Source organism: Panthera onca, chromosome A1 (genome assembly GCF_046562875.1).
Source record: "Panthera onca isolate mPanOnc1 chromosome A1, mPanOnc1 haplotype 2, whole genome shotgun sequence".
In the NCBI taxonomy this organism is placed as follows: Eukaryota; Metazoa; Chordata; class Mammalia; order Carnivora; family Felidae; genus Panthera; species Panthera onca.
Genome location: NC_138339.1, coordinates 43,017,579 through 43,035,690, shown reverse-complemented (window position 1 = coordinate 43,035,690; position 18,112 = coordinate 43,017,579). Strand labels below are relative to the sequence as shown.

The 18,112-nt window shown below is 54.1% G+C and overlaps 2 protein-coding genes across 9 annotated transcripts in view; one reads left to right on the top strand and one right to left on the bottom strand.

Moving 5' to 3' along the window:
* The first annotated feature begins 2,197 nt into the window (after nucleotides 1–2,197).
* CD74 (CD74 molecule) lies at nucleotides 2,198–11,252 on the top strand. Of its 2 annotated transcripts, XM_060634705.2 has the most exons (9): nucleotides 2,198–2,450; nucleotides 6,380–6,552; nucleotides 6,722–6,801; nucleotides 7,340–7,402; nucleotides 8,119–8,214; nucleotides 8,536–8,623; nucleotides 9,667–9,858; nucleotides 10,323–10,385; nucleotides 10,644–11,252. In XM_060634705.2, the coding sequence occupies exons 1-9, from the start codon at nucleotides 2,374–2,376 to the stop codon at nucleotides 10,652–10,654; spliced, it is 843 nt and encodes a 280-aa protein (XP_060490688.1). In that variant the 5' UTR covers nucleotides 2,198–2,373; the 3' UTR covers nucleotides 10,655–11,252. The 2 variants fall into 2 exon arrangements, with proteins under 2 accessions (XP_060490688.1, XP_060490689.1); XM_060634706.2 differs by lacking the exon at nucleotides 9,667–9,858 and having other exon boundaries at nucleotides 2,208–2,450.
* Nucleotides 11,253–12,407: 1,155 nt separating this feature from the next.
* TCOF1 (treacle ribosome biogenesis factor 1) overlaps nucleotides 12,408–18,112 on the bottom strand; it is a 37,930-nt gene continuing 32,225 nt past the window's right edge. For 6 of the 7 annotated variants that reach the window (XM_060634699.2, XM_060634702.2, XM_060634696.2 and 3 more), the window contains 5 exons: nucleotides 17,504–17,684; nucleotides 15,066–15,614; nucleotides 14,338–14,435; nucleotides 13,617–13,660; nucleotides 12,408–12,806 (listed from right to left, as the gene is read on the bottom strand). In XM_060634699.2, the coding sequence (XP_060490682.1) occupies nucleotides 13,634–13,660; nucleotides 14,338–14,435; nucleotides 15,066–15,614; nucleotides 17,504–17,684 (855 nt within the window). In that variant the 3' untranslated portion in view covers nucleotides 12,408–12,806; nucleotides 13,617–13,633. The remainder of the gene's footprint in view (nucleotides 12,807–13,616; nucleotides 13,661–14,337; nucleotides 14,436–15,065; nucleotides 15,615–17,503; nucleotides 17,685–18,112) is intronic. The other variant, XM_060634697.2, reaches the window with a different exon arrangement.

Sequence of the window (18,112 nt, the reverse complement as noted above, 5' to 3'; positions counted from 1 at the left end):
GAGGGTCAGAGAGAGAGGGAGACACTGAATCTGAAGCAGGTTCCAGGCTCCGAGCTGTCAGCACAGAGCCCGATGCGGGGCTCGAACTCACCAATGATGAGATCATGACCTGAGCCGAAGTCGGACACTTAACTGACTGAGCCACCCAGGTGCCCCCAAAAGTCTTATTTTAAAAATAGCTTTATTGAGGTATGATTGATACATAATAAATTTTGTGTATTTAAAGTGTACAATTTGGTAAGCTTTGACATGTACATACATCATGAATAAAGCTCTGCAATCAAGATAGTGCCCCCAAAGTTTCTTTGTGCCACTTTGTCATCCCTCCTTCTTGTCCCTTCCTGTGCCACACCCCCTCAATCCTTTTTTTTTCATTAAAATTTTTTTTTAATATTTATTTATTTTTGAGAGAGACACAGTGTGAGCAGGAGAGGGGCAGATGGAATCTGAAGTGAGCTCCAGGCTCTGAGCTGTCAGCACAGAGCCCGACGTGGGGCTTCAACTCACAAACCACGAGATCATGACCTGAGCTGCAGTTGGACACTTAACCTACTGAGCCACCCAGGCACCCATACACCCCCTCAATCCTTAGGTAACTACTCATTTCTTTGCTATCACTGTAAGTTAGTTTGCATTTCCTAGAACTTTATCTAAATGGAATCATACAGTATATACTCTTTTGTTCTGGCTTCTTTCATATAGTATACTTATTTTGAGATTCATCCAGATTGTATATGTATCAATAGTTCATTCCTTTTTTTGCAAGTAGTATCCATTGTATGGGTGAACCACAATTTGTTTATCTAGTGACTTTGGGTTTGGGTTATTTCCACTTGAGGGCTATTATGAACATTTGTGCTCAAGTTTGTATGGATACATAATTTCATTTGTCTTGATTATCCAGAAAATATCTTAACTAGTAAATATCTGAGTAACAGTTTCATTTCTTGAGCATCTCCTATGGTTACCAGGCTCTGTGCTAAATGCTTATTTACTCTTACAACTTAGGAAGTTTAGTATTATTGTCCTTCCTTTACAAAGGAGAAAAACAATTCAGAAAGGTCAAGGCACTGGCTCAGGTCATGGGCTAGGTCTTCCTTCCTGACTTGGAATTTGAACTCCGGTCTGGTGCATTGAAGGCCATGTCTGCTCTTCTCCGTCTCCTCAAAATACATATACTATCTCCCTTGACTTTTGAAATCTTAGACTCATTGAATCTTCAAACCACAGAGTCTATTTTGTTTTTATTTTGTTTATTTTGTTTTATTTTGTTTTCTATTTTGCTGTTAGCACAGAGCCTGATGTTGGGCTCAAAGTCACAAACTATGAGATCATGACCTGAGCTGAAACCAAGAGTTGGGCACTTAACTGACTGAGCCACGCAGGCACCCCAAACCACAAAGTCTTTAAAAGCTGTTAAAATTATTTTAAAAATTACTAATGTGAATTTTGAAACACATAAAAGACATAAAGATTAATAAAACAAATGTGGTATGTGAGCCACAGATAGTAAGAAATAAAACCTTGCCAACACAGTTAAATCTCCCTTCTCAGGCCTTCTGCAGAGGCCCCCACTGTCCTGAATTTGAAATACATGGTTTGGACATCAGCATGACGGAAGAGCCGAGTGGTTAAAAACCTAGACTCCCCACTTCTTGGATGCATGATCTTGGGCAAGCACATAGCCTCTCAAAAGCCTCTGAGTCCCTCCCTATAAATGGAAATAATAAAATAAAACAGGCTTCAAAGAGTCGCTGTAAAGATCAAATGAAACAAAGCATGTAAAACAATTAGCACTGTGCCTGGCACAAAGGAGGACTTAGTAAGTGGCAGTTAATGTTAGTCCCAGAGCCTTAGAAACATGGACTCAGTTCATGAAATGCTCAAGTTAGGAGGCAGCAGGGGGATCACCGAGCCCACCGTTTCCTCTCCCTTTCTGCACCCAGCTATCTATGGGGGAACAGGGGAGACAAAGGCATTTTCTCTTTCAAAGTGGTTTCCTGTCTAGGGAGTGAACATTTGCCTGTTTGTTGAAATATCCAAAGTGCCTTATGAATCCAAAGGTCTGCCCGGAAACAAGTGACGAGGGCCCTGAGCAACCAATGGAAGTATGCTGGCCTTTCCACCTGTCTGGGGAGCATCACCACCCCCTCATCCTGCCCTGTTAAAGGCAGCTTTGCCCAAGTGGGGGTATTTCCAGCTCTGTGGTTTTCACTTCCACTTTAACTAGTGGGCGGAGTGGCCTCCTGTGGACGAATCAGATTCCTCCTCAGCCCCGACTTCAAGAGGTGGGCCACGGGTTCAGGGTCCCAGACACCCAGGAGGCAGCAGCAGCAGCAGGAGGTGTGGTGGGGAAGACTAGAGGCCAGAACCATGGAAGACCAGCGCGACCTTATCTCCAACCATGAGCAGCTGCCCATTCTGGGCCAGCGCCCTGCAGCCCCGGAGAGGTATGTGTGAGCTTCGGGAGAGAGCACGCAAATCCCAGACCACACAGACGTGCCCAGGTGCTGCGGGAGGAGCACTAGATGGGGAGCCGCAGGACGGCGAGATTCAGGCCCTGACTCTGGGTGATGTTGAGCAAGTCTCTGGCCTGCTCAGGTCTTCTGTTCTCTCTCTTGTACAATGAGGGGGCTTCTTGAGGGCAGGAGTTTTATATTTCTTTGCACGATACGCTTCTGAAAATCAGGAGAGAGCCCCGGATTCTCTCCCTAGAGTTTCAAACAATATCACAGGCTTCACAGACCTCGGGAAGCTGGACTGTGAATCCTAGGTTAGAAACTTTGGACGAGATTTGGAAAATGCTATGGATCCTAGATGGAGAAACAGAGTTTCGCAAAGAGGATGGTAGAAGCAGCTCATCACAGTGGGGTTTCTAATTCCCACGGACCAGTGTATGAGTTTGTATCAGGGAAGTATAGTCACAGGTGTTTGTTGAGTAGATGGACGCGTCCGCCATTACAGGAGGGATTGAGAGATGCTGGAAGGGGTCGGGGAAAGGCAAAGGGGGACTCTGGCTAAATTTGTAGAAGGCACTGAAGGTTGATGTGGGCATGCCCTGCCTGTGTCCCTCTCCTTGGTAGCAAGGGGCCAGAGCAGCCACTCAGAGGACCCCGGGACCCCTCTCCCAGCCCCAGGATTCTCTCATCCAGATGTTTCCTGAAAAAAAGCAGGGTTAGAATGCAGCTACCCTGTTCAGATTCTGGGTCTCCCTCTCTCTCTCTCTCTCTCTCTCTCTCCTTCTCTCTCTCTCTCCTTCTCTCTCTCTCTCCCTCTCTCCTTCTCTCTCTCTCTCTCTCTCTCTCTCTCTCTCTCTCTCTCTCCCCCTCTCTCCTTCTCTCTCGTTCTCTCCCTCTCTCTTCCTCTCTCTCCCTCTCTCTCGCTCTCTCCCTCTCTCTCCTTCTCTTTCTCTCTCCCTCTCGCTCCCCCTCTCTGCGCCCCTTCCCTTCTATCTCTCTCTCAAAAATAAACATTAAAAAAAAAAAAGAGTGCAGTTACCCTGTGTCCCCATAGTCCCCAGTCTTCAAAAAGTAATTTGCAAATTGGGGGTCCTGGTTGGCTCAGACAGTAGAGCATGTGACTCTTGATCTCAGGGTTGTGAGTTCGAACCCCACATTAGGTGTAGAGGTGACTTAAAAATAGAATCTTAAAAAAGAAAAAGGTAATTTGCAAATTACAGGGATTTAGAGCTGTGATGTCAGCTGTTACCAGGCAGAAAGGGGTTTGGGAGAGACACTCAGAGATGTCATGAGGAACTGCATTCTGCGAGACAGGTGACCAGGCAACAAATCACTGCTTCTCTCTGGGTCTCAGTAAAAATAAAGACAATGATGATACTAGCCATGATAATAGTCCCCTTTCACTGTCTACCTGTTACCAGTCCTCAGTCACTGTTAGTAATTACTGTGATTAGTTATGTGCTAAACCCAATCCTAATTCTCAAAGTAACCCTAGAGTCGGGTACTTTTCTCATCCCCACATTATTTATTTATTTATTTACTTATTTATTATTAATTAATTAATTAATTTTTTAAGTAGGCGTCACACCCAGCACAGAGCCCAGTGCAGGGCTTGAACTTACAAGCCTGAGATCAAGACTTGAGCTGAGATCGAGTTGGATTCTTAACCAACTGAGCCACCCAGGCACCCCATCCCCATTTTTACATAAGAGAAAATTGAGGCTTTGTTAGTTAGCAACTTACCTAAGTTATCACAGCTAGTGAGTGTTGGAGTCAGAATTTGAACCCAGGACTAGCCTGATTTCAAAGTGTGAGCTCACAACCATCTGGCCCCCATCTGGAAGCATGATTTGCAGGGAGGGGAGATGGAGGCCCTCTGAGTTCAGGCCACCCAGTGAGTTGCAGACCCAGCATGGGCTCAGTGTACAGAGAGGGTGCCCCCTCCTCAAAACTTTGTCTGGTTTTCCTTTTAGTTTAGTTACTGCTTCTAAAACTGACCTGCCCTGTGTGCTCAGTCCTTTCCAGCCTTGAGCTGATCTCAGACCCTTTTGTGAGCACTTCTGCCTGGCAACATTTGTATCATGATTCCTGCTAGTTCTGGTTGGCTCCTGACTTCAGCTGGTAATTATTGTTTATTTAAGAAGGAGGTAGTGGAAAGGAGGAAATGAATATAGAGGGGACAAGAGTTGGCAGTTATTCAGAACCAGAGGACCGCATTCAAGATGCAAAAAGAGGAAGGAAACCAGATGCTAAGTTTTAACTCTTAACTCCTGAAAAAGTGTTCAGTGTTGTGTGCCTAGGTATGGAGCCAAGGGCTTAACCCTCAGGATCTTATTTTCTGTAACAACCCTTTGAGTAGCTGTTCCTATCTCAGGTTACTCAGAGGGGTTAAGTGACTTGCCCCTGGTCCCTGAGCTAAGGGGGTGCAGAGCCAGGGCTCCATACCAGGCCTTATCTCCAATATGGCTGTGTAGATTCTTATGCTCATATGAGAAACTGACGTTCAGTTTCTCCTAAGACCGGAATTAGACTGGGTGTGGGGTTGCGGAAGGGGCGTGCGTGAGCCTGTAGGTAATGAGCTGGAGAGCTTGCGCCCAGACAAGACCCTGGCTTTCTGGCCACCCCTATTCCTTGAGAAGGCCTAGAAGTGGGATTTGTTTTCATTTTCCCCTCCTGTCTGGTCTCCTCTTCCCCATGCAGGGTGTTTGCTTTGTCCTAACAGAACAACAATCTTTTGGTCTGGACCTTGGCCCAGAAAATGCAGAGGACTGGCAAGCAGAGAGCCAATGAGAATGAGCTCTGTTTGTGACGTCATGAGTTACTATGCAGAAGGGTCTCCTGGAGTTTCCTAAAGTGTCCTTGTTGGTTCCTGGAGTAAGCAGAATGCAGTCTCATCCCGACAATTTCCACCGGGGTTCTAGTTAGTAGTCCCGCCTCTGGGGTGAGGTGGGAGAAAACAGGCCAGGAACTCTCAGGTTCCTGGCACAGGATCCTTACCTTCCCTAAACTGTACCACGTCCATGTGCCCTGACAAACCGTATCCAAGGCCAACAGCTCCAAGGGCTGAGATCTGGCTACTCCTCCCAGTAGGGCTATCCAGTTTAGGGAATGTGAGACACTCTCCCAGTTACACAGGTTCAGCGCCACACTCCCGCTGAAATCCCCCCTGGGTAGGTATCATCATTTGAAATATTTTCTGTGGTCACAGTCAGATCTTACTTCAAAGAAGAAAACTACCAGATCCTAGAATTGCTGAGGTGAGAGGCATCCATCCACATGACAGGCCCAAAGAACGGCAGAGATTTGCTCAAAGACACTGAGAGTCTGGGGCAGAGGATGTGCCCCCAGAGGGGGTGGTGCCTGGCCCTGTTCTAGTCTGACATCGTCCAGTGTCCCCAACCTGCCCCTGAAATGTCAAGGCCTCACTTCTCGTTTTTAGGTGGGCCACATACTCTGCTGTCCAGGTCCCACTTCTTTCCTTTTTCTCTGATTTCACCGCGGGGGTTCGGTAGGTGGGGGATGAAAACTGCCTTCCCCTGGAGGGCAGTCCTGATCCTCAGGAAATCCCCTGGTAGAAAGGACAAGGCGCTTGTCCCTGGCTCTTCCCCACTCATCCTAAGTCCAGGGGACAGATCTAGGATTTCTGCTTAGGAGGACCGTAGGAACAGTAATGGTTGGAAATACGGGGCTTGGGGAATGTTTTCAAGCTGCATGTCCGTTGGCACTTGTTTGTGCTTAAAGTGTGTGTGTGTGTGTGTGTGTGTGTGTGTGTGTGTCTGTGTGTGTGTGTGTGTGTGTGTTAGGGGTAGCTGAGGGGGTGGAGGGACTGATAGAAATGGGGCATCCCCCCACTCTGTCAGTCCTTGGGGCAGCCACCTCTGTGGACTCTCCTCTGACCTATCTCTCCATCCCCCCAACAGCAAGTGCAGCCGAGGAGCCCTGTACACAGGCTTTTCTGTCCTGGTGGCTCTGCTCCTGGCCGGCCAGGCCACCACTGCCTACTTCCTGTACCAGCAGCAGGGCCGGCTGGACAAGCTGACGGTCACCGCACAGAACCTGCAGCTGGAGAACCTGCGCATGAAGCTTCCCAAGCGTGCGTGCCCCGCCTCCATCCTGACCTCCCCCACCCCACGTCCCTTGGCTTCAGAGACCCCATTCCGGCACCCGGCCGGGCCTGCCTTCTTCTCCCTCATCTGAGTACTCTCTTCCCTGGGCACTGGGGCCACCCACGCTCATACTGTATGTACCTCCTGTTCCCACAGCTGCCAAGCCTTTGAACAAGTTGAGGGTAGCCACCCCCATGCTGATGCAGACGATGCCCATGCAAGGCCTGCTCCAGGTGGTAAGGACGACCCCAGGACGGTGGAGCGGGGAGGTGTTACGTAGCCAGATGGAGGGCAGGTGCCAAGGGACAGGGGAGGACTGCTGAGCCAGGAAAAGCATGGCTAGGGGGAGCGGACTGCTGTGAGGGGTGGGACAGGGCCCACCCTAGGAAGAAGAGGGCTCCCAGGAGTGGGGGAGGAAAGAGCCTCTGGGGGCCATCCCTGGGGTGCTTACAAAGTGCTTCTCGTTTCCCAGAGCATCTCAGTCCCCTCCTTTCCCAAAGCTTTTGATGTCCTAGATGGGTGATGGTTTTGTTCATAAAACAATCTGTTGTCCCCAAAGCCCTGGACAGGAAAGCTTATGCAGATTTGACCAATAAGGACCTTGACGCAGGAAGGTAAAGTGAGCTGCTTGAGCTCTCATGCTTGGAGGTGGCAGAGATGGGCCTGTTCCTGTTGAGCACCTGGGCCTCTTACCCAGACTCCAGCTGCTGGCTCTGCTGCAGGGCGCCTCCTCTGTGGGCCAGTGCTGGTAACCCCTTTTCTTTCCTTCCACAGCCCATGCAGAACGCCACCAAGTACGGCAACATGACACAGGACCACGTGATGCACATGCTCCTGGTGAGTGGGACCCAGCCAGTGACCCTGTCCACCCACCCAGGTTTCCCCCGAAAGGAAAGCCTGCTTGAAGGCCTGCACCATTCTGGGCTCACAGGAGACATTCAGGACAGGCTTACCGGATCAGTGAACGAATGCCAGTGTGACCCTTCAATGTCATAGTCTAGGCCTGCCATCCCCTTGAGTGTTAGAGAATCTGAGGCCCAAAGCCCAGGAGTGACTTGCTCAAGATGCCCACTTTTTCCTCCCCAAATTTCTTCAGCATGTCTACTCTGTGCCAGGCACTGCAAGGCTCTGGGCTCACACTGGAAACACTCAGACTCGCTTCTAATCCCATGGGAGTCCCAGACTAGTGTGGGAGGCAGACAAGTGACCAGGTGATGAGGGACACGCAGGGAGCTTTGTATGGAAAGAAGCAGAGGACCCGACCGAGTGACGGCAGGGGAGGGGGTGTGGAGGAGGGGAGGCCTGAAAGGTGAGGAAGAGTCTGCAAGGAGTAGAAACAAGACTGGGGGTTAGTGGTAGAACCGGGCCTGGAACCTGGGTTTCTCTACTCCCAGCCTGGGGATCACGTAGCTGTGCCGCTGGACGGCCCTTGCCGCCTCCCATCCCCACTGGCTCTGTTACGGCAAGGGTCCAGGGGAACACGGGCTGCACATTTCACCGTGCCTGCCGGGGAGCACTTTTTAAACCTTCCCTCCTGCCTTGCTACCCTGCAGGAGGGTGACCCTCTGAAGGTGTACCCGCAGCTGAAGGGGAACTTCCCGGAGAACCTGAAACACCTTAAGAACACCATGGGGACCCTGGATTGGAAGGTCAGCAGGTTTCCCCACACTGGCTCCCTCTGGTTCCCGACATTAGGACAGGGCTGAGAAAAGGTGCTGTACAGGGAGGGGGGTGGGGTCCGGGGAAGCCATCCCCAGGGAGCTGTAGTAGTCTGGCCAACACCAACAAAGCCACAACCCTGAAGAGGGCTGCAGCTGAGGAACCACCTAGACCAAACTCCGTGGGTCCGGGCTGCAGCTGGACTCTGGGGTGTTGAGTCCCTGTCAGACCCCCCATGTCTGTCCCGAGGGGCAAAGCCAGGGAAGGTTGGAGGGGGCTGATGAGCCTGACCCCTTGCCTCATCCCATCAGGTCTTCGAGAACTGGATGTATCAGTGGCTCTTGTTTGAAATGAGCAAGAACTCCCTGGAGAAGCACCCCGCCGACATTCCACTGAAAGGTATGGGAGTGGGAGCCTCGGGCTGCCAGAGCTTCTGGGGGCTCCCTCGGGACTCTCCTGGAGCTGCAGAGGGTAGGACCTGAGCACTCCCTGACCCAACCACTGGGACTCTCCAGGGCTCTCATTCCTGTCTTTCCTGCCTGTTCCTTCTGGGCTTGGCTGCTCCCCCCACCCCCAGCCCCCATCCTGCCTGAGGGCCCACAAGGCAGAGGCCTCCTTTTAGGGGATGACCTCCCTTGCGGAGGTCAGCGCTGCACAAGTTGGCCTGGAGCAAAACCGCCCAAAACATCCCAGGTGTCATCACAAGGTCTTCCCCGCTCCACACTGCACAGGTTCCTGAGGGGGCTAGGAGGGCTCATGACCCCACCTTCAGAGGGACCTCCTCACGCTCACAGCCAGCAGGTGCCGGACAAGAGGGCCTTGGGGTTCTCCCATCTTGTGGACAACGTATGGCAGGATTTTCAGCCCTGAAGTATCGCAGAGTGCCAGGTCTCCATCCTGGCACTAATTTGCCATGCAACTCTGGGCCAGGGTCTTCCTTCTGGGCGTCAGGTCTGGAAGTAGAAGAACAGTGGCCCGCCCCACCCTAGGCCTCCGATTTTTCCGTCATAGGTTCACAGAAGGCACGTTCAGTGTCATTTCGACCAACTCCCAGCTGATGTTTGAATTCCCTCTACATCCTCAACAAAGCCCCAATTTGTACTTGGATAACCCCGGTAACAGCAGCTCAGACTTTCCGAGACGCCCATTGCTTTTCCCTACAAATAACTCACAAGTGCGATCCCAAACTTTAATAGGCCTTGTGTCAGAAGAAATCATCAAGTTCTGGGATAAATCAGCCACCTGGCCATTCACTTCCTCTTTGATCTCAGACTTTGTTGGTCCATGCCTTAGTTTCCCCATCTGTGCAATGGGTAGAGTGAGCACGGCCACTTGGGCAGAAGGCATCAGGCCCACAGCAGTGGTATGTGGATCTCTCGTTCTGCCGAGACCCTGGCCCAGGGCCTGCTCACTCACGGTCTTCGCCATGCCTGTCGCTTCAGTACTGACCAAGTGCCAGGAAGAGGTCAGCCGCATTCCCGCCGTCCACCCTGGCACGTTCAGGCCCCAGTGCGACGAGAACGGCAACTATAAGCCGCTCCAGTGCTATGGGAGCACCGGCTACTGCTGGTGCGTCTTCCCCAACGGCACCGAGGTCCCCCACACCAGGAGCCACGGGCACCGTAACTGCAGTGGTAAGAGTGCCTACTCGGCCAGGGAGTGTCAAAGGAGCAGGAAGGTCCAGGAAGGCTGCGGGGCGAGAAGTCCCTCCTGGCGCACACGTGGCCCGGACAGTCGAGCTCCTGGGGGCAGCCGCTCAGCCACCCCTTTATCCATCCACCTACCCGTGCATTCCTCACGTGTTTGTCCATCCACCTTTTCTCTCCTCACATCCACTCACCTACTTCCTCGTCTGTCCTTCTGTCCCTCACCTGTGATGCTCACGCAGCACTGCACCACCCACAGTGCATCCGGGAGTCCTACAGGCCCACCCATCCTGTGTCATCATCCCCTCCCGTGGCCTTCCCCGACCACGCCTGGTTGTTGCCATCCGACAAGAGTCCTGTGGCTGGGCTGGGAAGAATGACCCAGGCCCCTCGCCAGTGGGTGTGGGAGGCTGGACTGCCAAGTGACAAATGGACTTGCTACTCCTTTGCAGAGCCAGTGGACGTTGAAGACCTGTCATCTGGGCTGGGCATGACCAAGCCGGACCTGGGCCAAGGTAAGGGCTCCTGCAGGGGACATTTGGTCCCCAGCAACGTATCCCCAGAGGGGCCGAATCCCTCACGGATGAATGGCCAGTGCAGCATGACCCTGGGTCACTCTCCAACCTCCCTGGGGACAACCATTTCACACGAGCACCACCTCTAGGGGCTGCAGGGGTGGCAAGTCCTCAACTGCTCTGAGATCCCAGGGTGCTGGGAAGGGTCAGGGACAACAGGGGACCTCAACCCTAACCGGCTGCTTCTCTTCTCCATAGTGGTCATGTGAACAGCAGACACAGATGCCAGCACACAACCAGCCCTGCATGGCCACTGCTTCCCTGCTCCCCTCTCTCCTCCCACCCTAGCCCCTCTCCCCTCCCTTACACACCGCTCCCCTGCTCACCAGCTCCCCTTCTGCGCCTCCTTCCATGACACCCTGGCACCTGGCTCTCCATCGTCCTTGGACACGTGTCCTGTCAGAGCAGCACAGATTTAACGATGCGGGCCCTGCTGCCCAAACCCCATACATCAGCAGGGATGCATGGCCCACGAAGGTGAACCAAGAGCTAGGCTGACCCCCAGTTCAGCCTCCAACATGGAGCCCCAAGATCCAGGCCCATGGACGAAGTGGGAAGGTGCAGGGAGAGCGCACGATGCTTCCCTACACCCAACATGTTTGCTGTCGCTCTCTTTCGGCCTTGGCTTTGTAGCCTATTTAACTAGGGGGGATGAGCCACTCTTTCCCTCTAGCGACACCCAGGAAGAACCAGCCTCTCCACAACCCCACCTCCCTTTCTGCCAACCCCCAGTTCCCTGTGTGCAGTCAAGCTTGTCATTAGCCCCCAGGGCTGAGGCTCTGAGAATAAAACATAGTAAGTAGAACACTTCTGGTTCCTGACTGTTGTTGGGATCTGGTTCATTTATCCCAAGGAGGTAACAGAGACCTTGAATCCAGCGGTGTGGGTGGGAGGGCGCAGCCCAGGAAGCCCCCCAGAGGCCCGTGGGGCCAGGCGGGCTGTGGGGGTGCACTCTTTGGATACAGACATACTTGGGTCTCCATGTTAACGCACAGAAATACTCTGCTTCCAGAAAGAAATAGGCTCTTGCCCATCGCTCTTTAAGCTCAAGCTCCTCTCGGTCCAGCTGCCATTTTCCCAGATCCCTGTTCTCATTTCTGTACTAAGAACAGTACGAGTGTGAAGACAGACGGCAACGACCCAGGCCCGGTGTCAGGCCTGCCAGCAAGTGGGGGCTGTGGAGAACCAGGGGGCTCACCCCTATCAAAACCATACCTGCTCTAGACCGACACACTTGGTGCAGGGACAGAGGCAAGCACGGGAGCAGGGCCCCAGGTTAAGGGTGCAGCCGGATGCCACCCTGGGTCTCCCAAGGCCTCCGGCCCAGCACTCTATCTGCACGGCCTCCTACTCTCACTAGCAGAAGGCTCGAAGCTTTGGAGAGAAATCGCCATGACTTCTGGTGCCCTACGCTGCTCTGGGCAACCGCACTGCTGCCCTCCCCAAGTCATACAGAGATCACCCGGACAGCTCTTTTGGGTTCCTTGTTTCTCACCGTCACCATCACAGAACCTCTGTTACCTGGACACGAGGGCACCTCAGGCCTAACTGGTTTTCCTGCTCCTCCTCTGCCTGTGGTTCCCCGAGAGGGCCTGCCTCCAGCTCAAACCCTAACTTCAAAAGGTGGCTGGGAAAGTACCCCCCGCTTCCATTTCGTGCCTCTGGGTACTTGCCTGGCCTGCCCTAGCAAATCGACCATGACCGTGCTTGAGGTCCCCTTAGCTGAGACGCCCTTTCTTCCAGGAAGCTTTCTTTCCCCACCGATTCAATACCTGGGGGCACTTTGCAGAGTCTCCTCTGGCAACCTGTCTGTCCCACTCACCAAAGCATCCCAGAGCCTTGACGTGTAAAGAACAAATCCTGAGCGATGGTTTGTTCACCTGCAGGTGTCGGCCAGACTCTCCCTTCCAAGAATAGGTCAGCTGCAAAACGTCTGTCCCCGATGCACTAGGAACTCCCACCTTTCCTTCAAGCCTTTTATTTTGAGTTGTTACAAAAAAACCACAAACAAAACAGGGAAAAAACTGATAGAGGAGGACAAGGCCTCAGCATCAGCCAGAGACCAGGGATGGAAGGAGCTGTAGGCTGGGCCTCGCTAGGTCTGCAGGGCAAAGAGGTGCAAAGTCCCGAGGCCTCTGGGCATGTTGTGTTTGAAGGGGGAGGCAGGTCACTTAAAAAAATATATATATATACTGTACACATCTATATGAAGCGTTCGGTGTCAGGACAGAAGTCAGACGTGGAATCAGTGAGTGGAGGTCACTGGATCTGGATGCATTTCCTCCTCTTCCTCCTCGGACCAGCCTCTCTGCAGGGCTCCCTCGCTCGGCCAGCACGGACACTGCAGCTGGCTGTCGTCTTCTGGGGAGGGAGGGAAGCTTAAAGATTCAATTCCAACCCATGGTGGGCAGAGGGCAGAGGTACGGGGCTGGTCACCGCCTGGCTAAGAAATCCCTGGGTGAGGGAAACACCCAGATGGAAGATTTCTGACCTTTTTCTCCGAAGAGAAGAAAACAAAAGCAAGACCTGGTATCTCTGATGCAGGGAAGGAGCATTAACCACAGAGGGCACTTGGTGGCCCTGCCCGCGTCCCAGGAACTGGGCTGAGTGCTCTAGCGATCCACTTAACCCTCACCACACCCAGGCAGGCTGGGCTACCCCCATTTCCAGAGGGCTGCTGGCTGCTGGGGCCGATCGGCCGGGTGGAACACTCAATCCCTCCTACCACCACCCCGAGAGCGAGCCCAGATACCCAGGAATGGCCTGGCCTGACTAAACCGTCTTCCTCTGCCTCGGACGATGCCCTCAAAGTTACAAAATCAAAAGGAAAAGGAACTAGACAGTGGTGGGGAGAGACCAAGCCGTATCTGACCTCAAGCCTCATCCTCATATACAAAGAGGCACTAGCCCCGTGCCCGGCTCCTAAGGCATGAGCCGCGCGGGCACCCAGGGAGCCCTGTGTTGGTCACTGCCATTGCTGTTCTGGACTCTTCTGATTCTGCAGCTCTGACTTCTGGCATCACCTCGCTGGTCCCACTGACCTTGAGGGACGGAACCACTTTCTCCAGCCCGCCTGCCCGGCCCCCTGTAACCGCGCCAGATGCTAGAGCTGCCCTCCCACCCTCACGGGGGAGGGGAGGTCAGTAGGGATCCCTGGGCCAGGAAGCATACCTGTCCTCTTGTGCCCCTCACACAGTCTGCTCCGCTGTCTTCTTCTGTGAGGGAGACAAGTAGAAGCATGTACTGGAAGCATCTCCGCCCCGCCCCCCATGCTGCCCCCACCGGGAGCGATATGATGGTTCCCTCCTGAGGATTCGTGGCTCCCCGAGAACAGATATAGGGGTCCCCAAGGGCAGGGATGGGGCCCCATCTGGCCAGGAAGGAGCCTGGGTCTCTGAGTAACAGATGCTCAGCTTTTCTGAGCACAGCTGAAGCCCCGCTGGCCGAGGAGAGAACTGCACCCATATAAGGGGTGGAGCCCCCTCCACTCCCACCTTACCTCATGTGATCGGTCTTTGGAACCCATAATTCTGTGGTGGGGATACCCTGCGAGCTGGGGTACACACATCCCAGGGAAGGTTTCCTCTCACCTCAGCCTACCTGGCTGGCCTCCAGCCTCCTGGGGGCTCTCCTTCACCCACCCCAAGAACATCCTTCCACCTCACAGACCTCACGGCTTCTATGTGCACAGACCTTGTCCCTCCTCAGGTGGCACCTGCCTTCCCCTGGTCCTCTCCAGTGTGTCACAACCCGCAAACCCCCAACCTCTGGACCCCGAGAATGGAAAGGGGGCAGGGACCAGGTCTGGTTCACCCCACCCATACTCTTGACATGCACAGGATGGGGTCTGGATCCTTTTTCTGGCCAGAGACCCCTGAGGAACTCACGCTACCTTTTTCTTCTTTTTCTTCTGGAATGGCGAGTCAGGGTCTTTGGTTGAGGCCTTTTTTGCTTTCTTCTTCTTTTCCTTTTTTTCCTTGTCTTTTTTTTCTAAGGAAAGAAAGTAAACCTCTTTAGTACCAGAAGCGGCAGGGTCAGTATGGAGACAGGGCAGGTCTCCAGGGTCCTAGAACCCACTCCTGCCGAAGCCAGGTCCCGGCTCTCCCCACACATCGGGGAACCATCCCAACACAGACCCACAGGGCTCTGTGACTACCTGCCCTGGCCTGAGAGCCCGTGAAGCCCACCTCAGGGTTTCTGCCCCATCCACAGACCACTTGGACTATTTTTAACTCACTTTCTAAAACCTCTACACATTTATTTTAAAAAGCTACATTCTACCCATAAATGGGAATGTCACCTAAGGTACAGGGCTAGCGTGGGGATGACAGGGGGTTCCACTGCATGCGGGCATGTACGGAGCTCGAGAGGGGGCCGCTTCTGGGAGCTCTGAGGGGAACCTGCTACCTAGGTGCCCGGGCCCCTGAGAAGCCGGATCATCGCCCCAGAAGTCAGAGCCGCTCTGGGGTCCAGTTCTGGCTTTGCCACTACCTGCCCGGGGGCTGCAAACAAACATCCCTCAGCCCTTCCCTTCTGTGCAACTGAGCGCTCGCCCGGGCTGGCCAAGCGGGGACCCGCTCTCAGCAGGAAGCGCGCTCCTGGCTGCGGTCCACCACTTACTCTTGTCGGATTTCTTCTTCTCTTTCTTGCTCTTGGGGTTGCCCTGGTCTCCACCCTCCACTTTCAGCGTCCCCGGCTCCCCTTCTGGCCTCTCCTTGGCCCCCTGAGAGCCAGGAGACTCTTTTTCCTTCTTCTCCTTGATGTCACCACTCGCTCCGGCTCTCTTGGATTTCCCCTTAGGAGTCCCGGAGGCCTTTTCTGGCGAGACTGCACCCTCCCCGCTTCCCCCGGCCACCGGCTGCTTCTTCTTCTTGCTCTTGGGGGCCCTGGCAGCCGTCTGGTCCCCTGACAGCTTCCGCTTGCGGCCCCCCCGGGCCTTCCTGCTGCTCTCCTTGGCAGCATCCGCAGCCTTCTTCCTTTCCTGCTCCAGCAGCTCCGTCAGGACCTTGACCACCGAGGCCTGGAGCTGGGCCTCGTTCAGGGGCCAGGGCTCGTTCAGGAGGCGCCGGCTGATGTCGCCCTGCAGCGCCAGCGTGGACGCTTGGGGGCTCCCAGCCTCCTTCTTGGGCTTCCGGGGCTTCTGAGGCGTGGGACCAGCCTGTCTTCTGCCTATGGAGAGAGGATATGGGGTCACAGATCAGGGAGAGTCAGGAAACAGACTCACTGTGTAAGAGCCAAGGGTCTAGGGACACGACTGACCTCCCCTGATGTGGTACAGACAGGGAAAGGGCAGCCCAGTGGTCACTCTGCCCCAGCGGGGTCTCCTGGCTCACACCTTTCCAGCAGCTTTTAACTTAGCTCTTTTCTTTACTGTTTTAAACTTCACTCTCTTGTCTCCTCACACGAAAAACCCGAGTCACGCTGGGGGTGGAGAAAGACTCCAGAATGTTAATTGAGGAAGGGGCCTGAATCTGTCAACAGAACGCAAGGTCAGACAGGAGGGAGATGGTCTTGTCCAGTCAGAAGTCCAGAGCTGGGAGGCAAGGGCCTTGGATTCCAGGTTTGACTACCGCCTGGGGCTATGCTCCTCCCAGGGTCTCAGTCTCCCTGTTTGTAAAGTAAGAGCTCAGATGAACAATGAGGGCCCTATTCCAAGTCAGAGACTCACGGTGAAAGCTGGTCAGGGGACAGGGCAGCTTGGGGGGTGACGGGCATGCTGTATAAGCACGTGGCGGCTGACTAAGCAGGTTTGCTGCCTGCCAGAGTGACTTCTGGTACAGCCTTTGTTTAGAATTTTCCACGCCTCTGCTCTCCTTTGATAATTGTGTGCTGACTACACGTGTGAAAAAAGCCTTCCACAGCCCCCTCTAAAATGTCTCCCTGTCGCACCCGCCTCTCACAAAGAACACTGGGGAAGAAAGTGAGCAATGACTCCTCTGCTGACCCGTGCCGGCAAGCTGCAGCTACAGCCACGGATGGGGTGTATGTGGGGGCTGACGTCGGCAGTCTCCCAATGCTGCCCCTAACTTCCCAGGGGACTCGGCAGCTCTCTACCGTGTTCTGGGCTTCACAGGCATGAGAATGCCTACACGCAGGGCTCTGGAAGGTGCGCAGGTGACTCGGCCAAGCTCCACATCACGGGGCTGGGGGCTGTGCCCCACAGCATGCACTGGGCCCAGGGAGCAAACTCTGAAGCGGCTCTGGCTCCAGGGCTGTGGTGGGCGAGGGGAGGTGGACACGGCAGGCTGAGCAGAGGGGGTCCCGGGACAGAGGGAGGCCCACTTCGGTCCTCTGCTGCTTCCTGGCAAAGGTCGGGGTTGGAGAAGGCAGCTGAGGAGGGCGGAGTTTTTGCTGGCAACCTCCTCCTCCAGAAGCCCACTTGTCTGCTTCCTGTCTACAAATACCCTGGAACACCAAAGCTGGGGACTGAATCCCTAGAGCTGGCCCAGGCATGCCCACCTGAGATCCCTGTCCCTTAGCCCTGGCAAGTCAGGGCTGGCTGATGCCCCTGGCCGGGTGACCTCCGCACTCTAGTCTGCCCTCATACCACGTGACTATTTTCTGTATGTGCCATGCCTTGACGCTGACTAGATGGATCTACCCTGCCCTGTGTTGTTTAGACACACAAGCCGAGAGTGGCCCAGGGTCTTGTCTGAGGCTTTACAACAAATCAGTCCATCACCGGGGGTCTCTGCCATGTGCTAGCAGCTTCTCCAAACGTGGCTCCTGCCTTTTGTCTGAGCTCCCGAGTCCTTACACCCCATACCACGAGCCCAGTTGTCAACAGACACAGCTAGAAAGAGCCAAGACTGCTCTAAGGCAGGGCTCACCCTACCAGATGCACCAGCATCCCACAAAGCTGGATAACCCGACTTCCAGGCTGTCTCGTATCATAACGGCCAGACACCTGGGCGTTGGGGCACCAGGCCCTGCTTGGAAAGGTCCCGGTGACACACAGAGACCCTATCGGTGGGACTATTCCTGAGGGAGAAAAAGAAGGGGCCCACTGCCTTGTCCCACCGGGTCCCACTGTGTCTTTCCTGTGGCCCTTGACTCACCTGTTTTAGGGGATATGGTGCCTGCTACTTGTTGGGGCTCCACTTGCTGCTTGCCGTCTGGGGCATCTTTGGTGGCGGGAGTAGAGGAAGCCGAGGGGTCAAGATCTGTCCTGGGAGTGGCCTTTGAAGCCTGGGAACTGGCCAGAGTTGGCCCAGGGGTCACATAACCTGAGAGGAGAGACTGAAGAAACCCACTGTGAACGAGGTTGGAACCCTGCCCCACCTAGCCCTGGAGCACAGGGCCTGCTGGGGTGCCCCTAAAGTCGGGCCACCCTGTCGGTGGTGGGCACATTAGCCCTTTGTATGGGTCTCCTGCACTATTTTAATTAGTGCATTATTTTCGTCAGGCACATTTAAAAAGACAATTTCTTACAGCTAAGGCGAATGGAAAATCACTAGCGCTTGCCGTGTACAGAAGATAACCTTAAAGAAATCCCATCTGTTACAAAATATCTTTCCTTCCGGGACTCATCTAAAATCAAGGCAAGCCCTTTCTACAGACTCCGAGTCCACTATTCATGGCCTTAGGCTGAAATAGAGCCTCAGCGGAGACAGCCTGGCCTCAGGGACACCAGGCCCTGCCGCGGGGGATGGCTTCGGCCTAACAGG

Excerpts from the sequence above, each read along its gene's own strand:
- CD74 (XM_060634705.2), top strand. The coding sequence starts at position 2,374 with ATGGAAGACCAGCGCGACCTTATCTCCAACCATGAGCAGCTGCCCATT. Across the intron at positions 6,802-7,339 it reads TGCAAGGCCTGCTCCAGGTG|CCCATGCAGAACGCCACCAA; the intron begins GTAAGGACGACC and ends TTCCTTCCACAG. Across the intron at positions 8,624-9,666 it reads CGCCGACATTCCACTGAAAG|TACTGACCAAGTGCCAGGAA; the intron begins GTATGGGAGTGG and ends CTGTCGCTTCAG.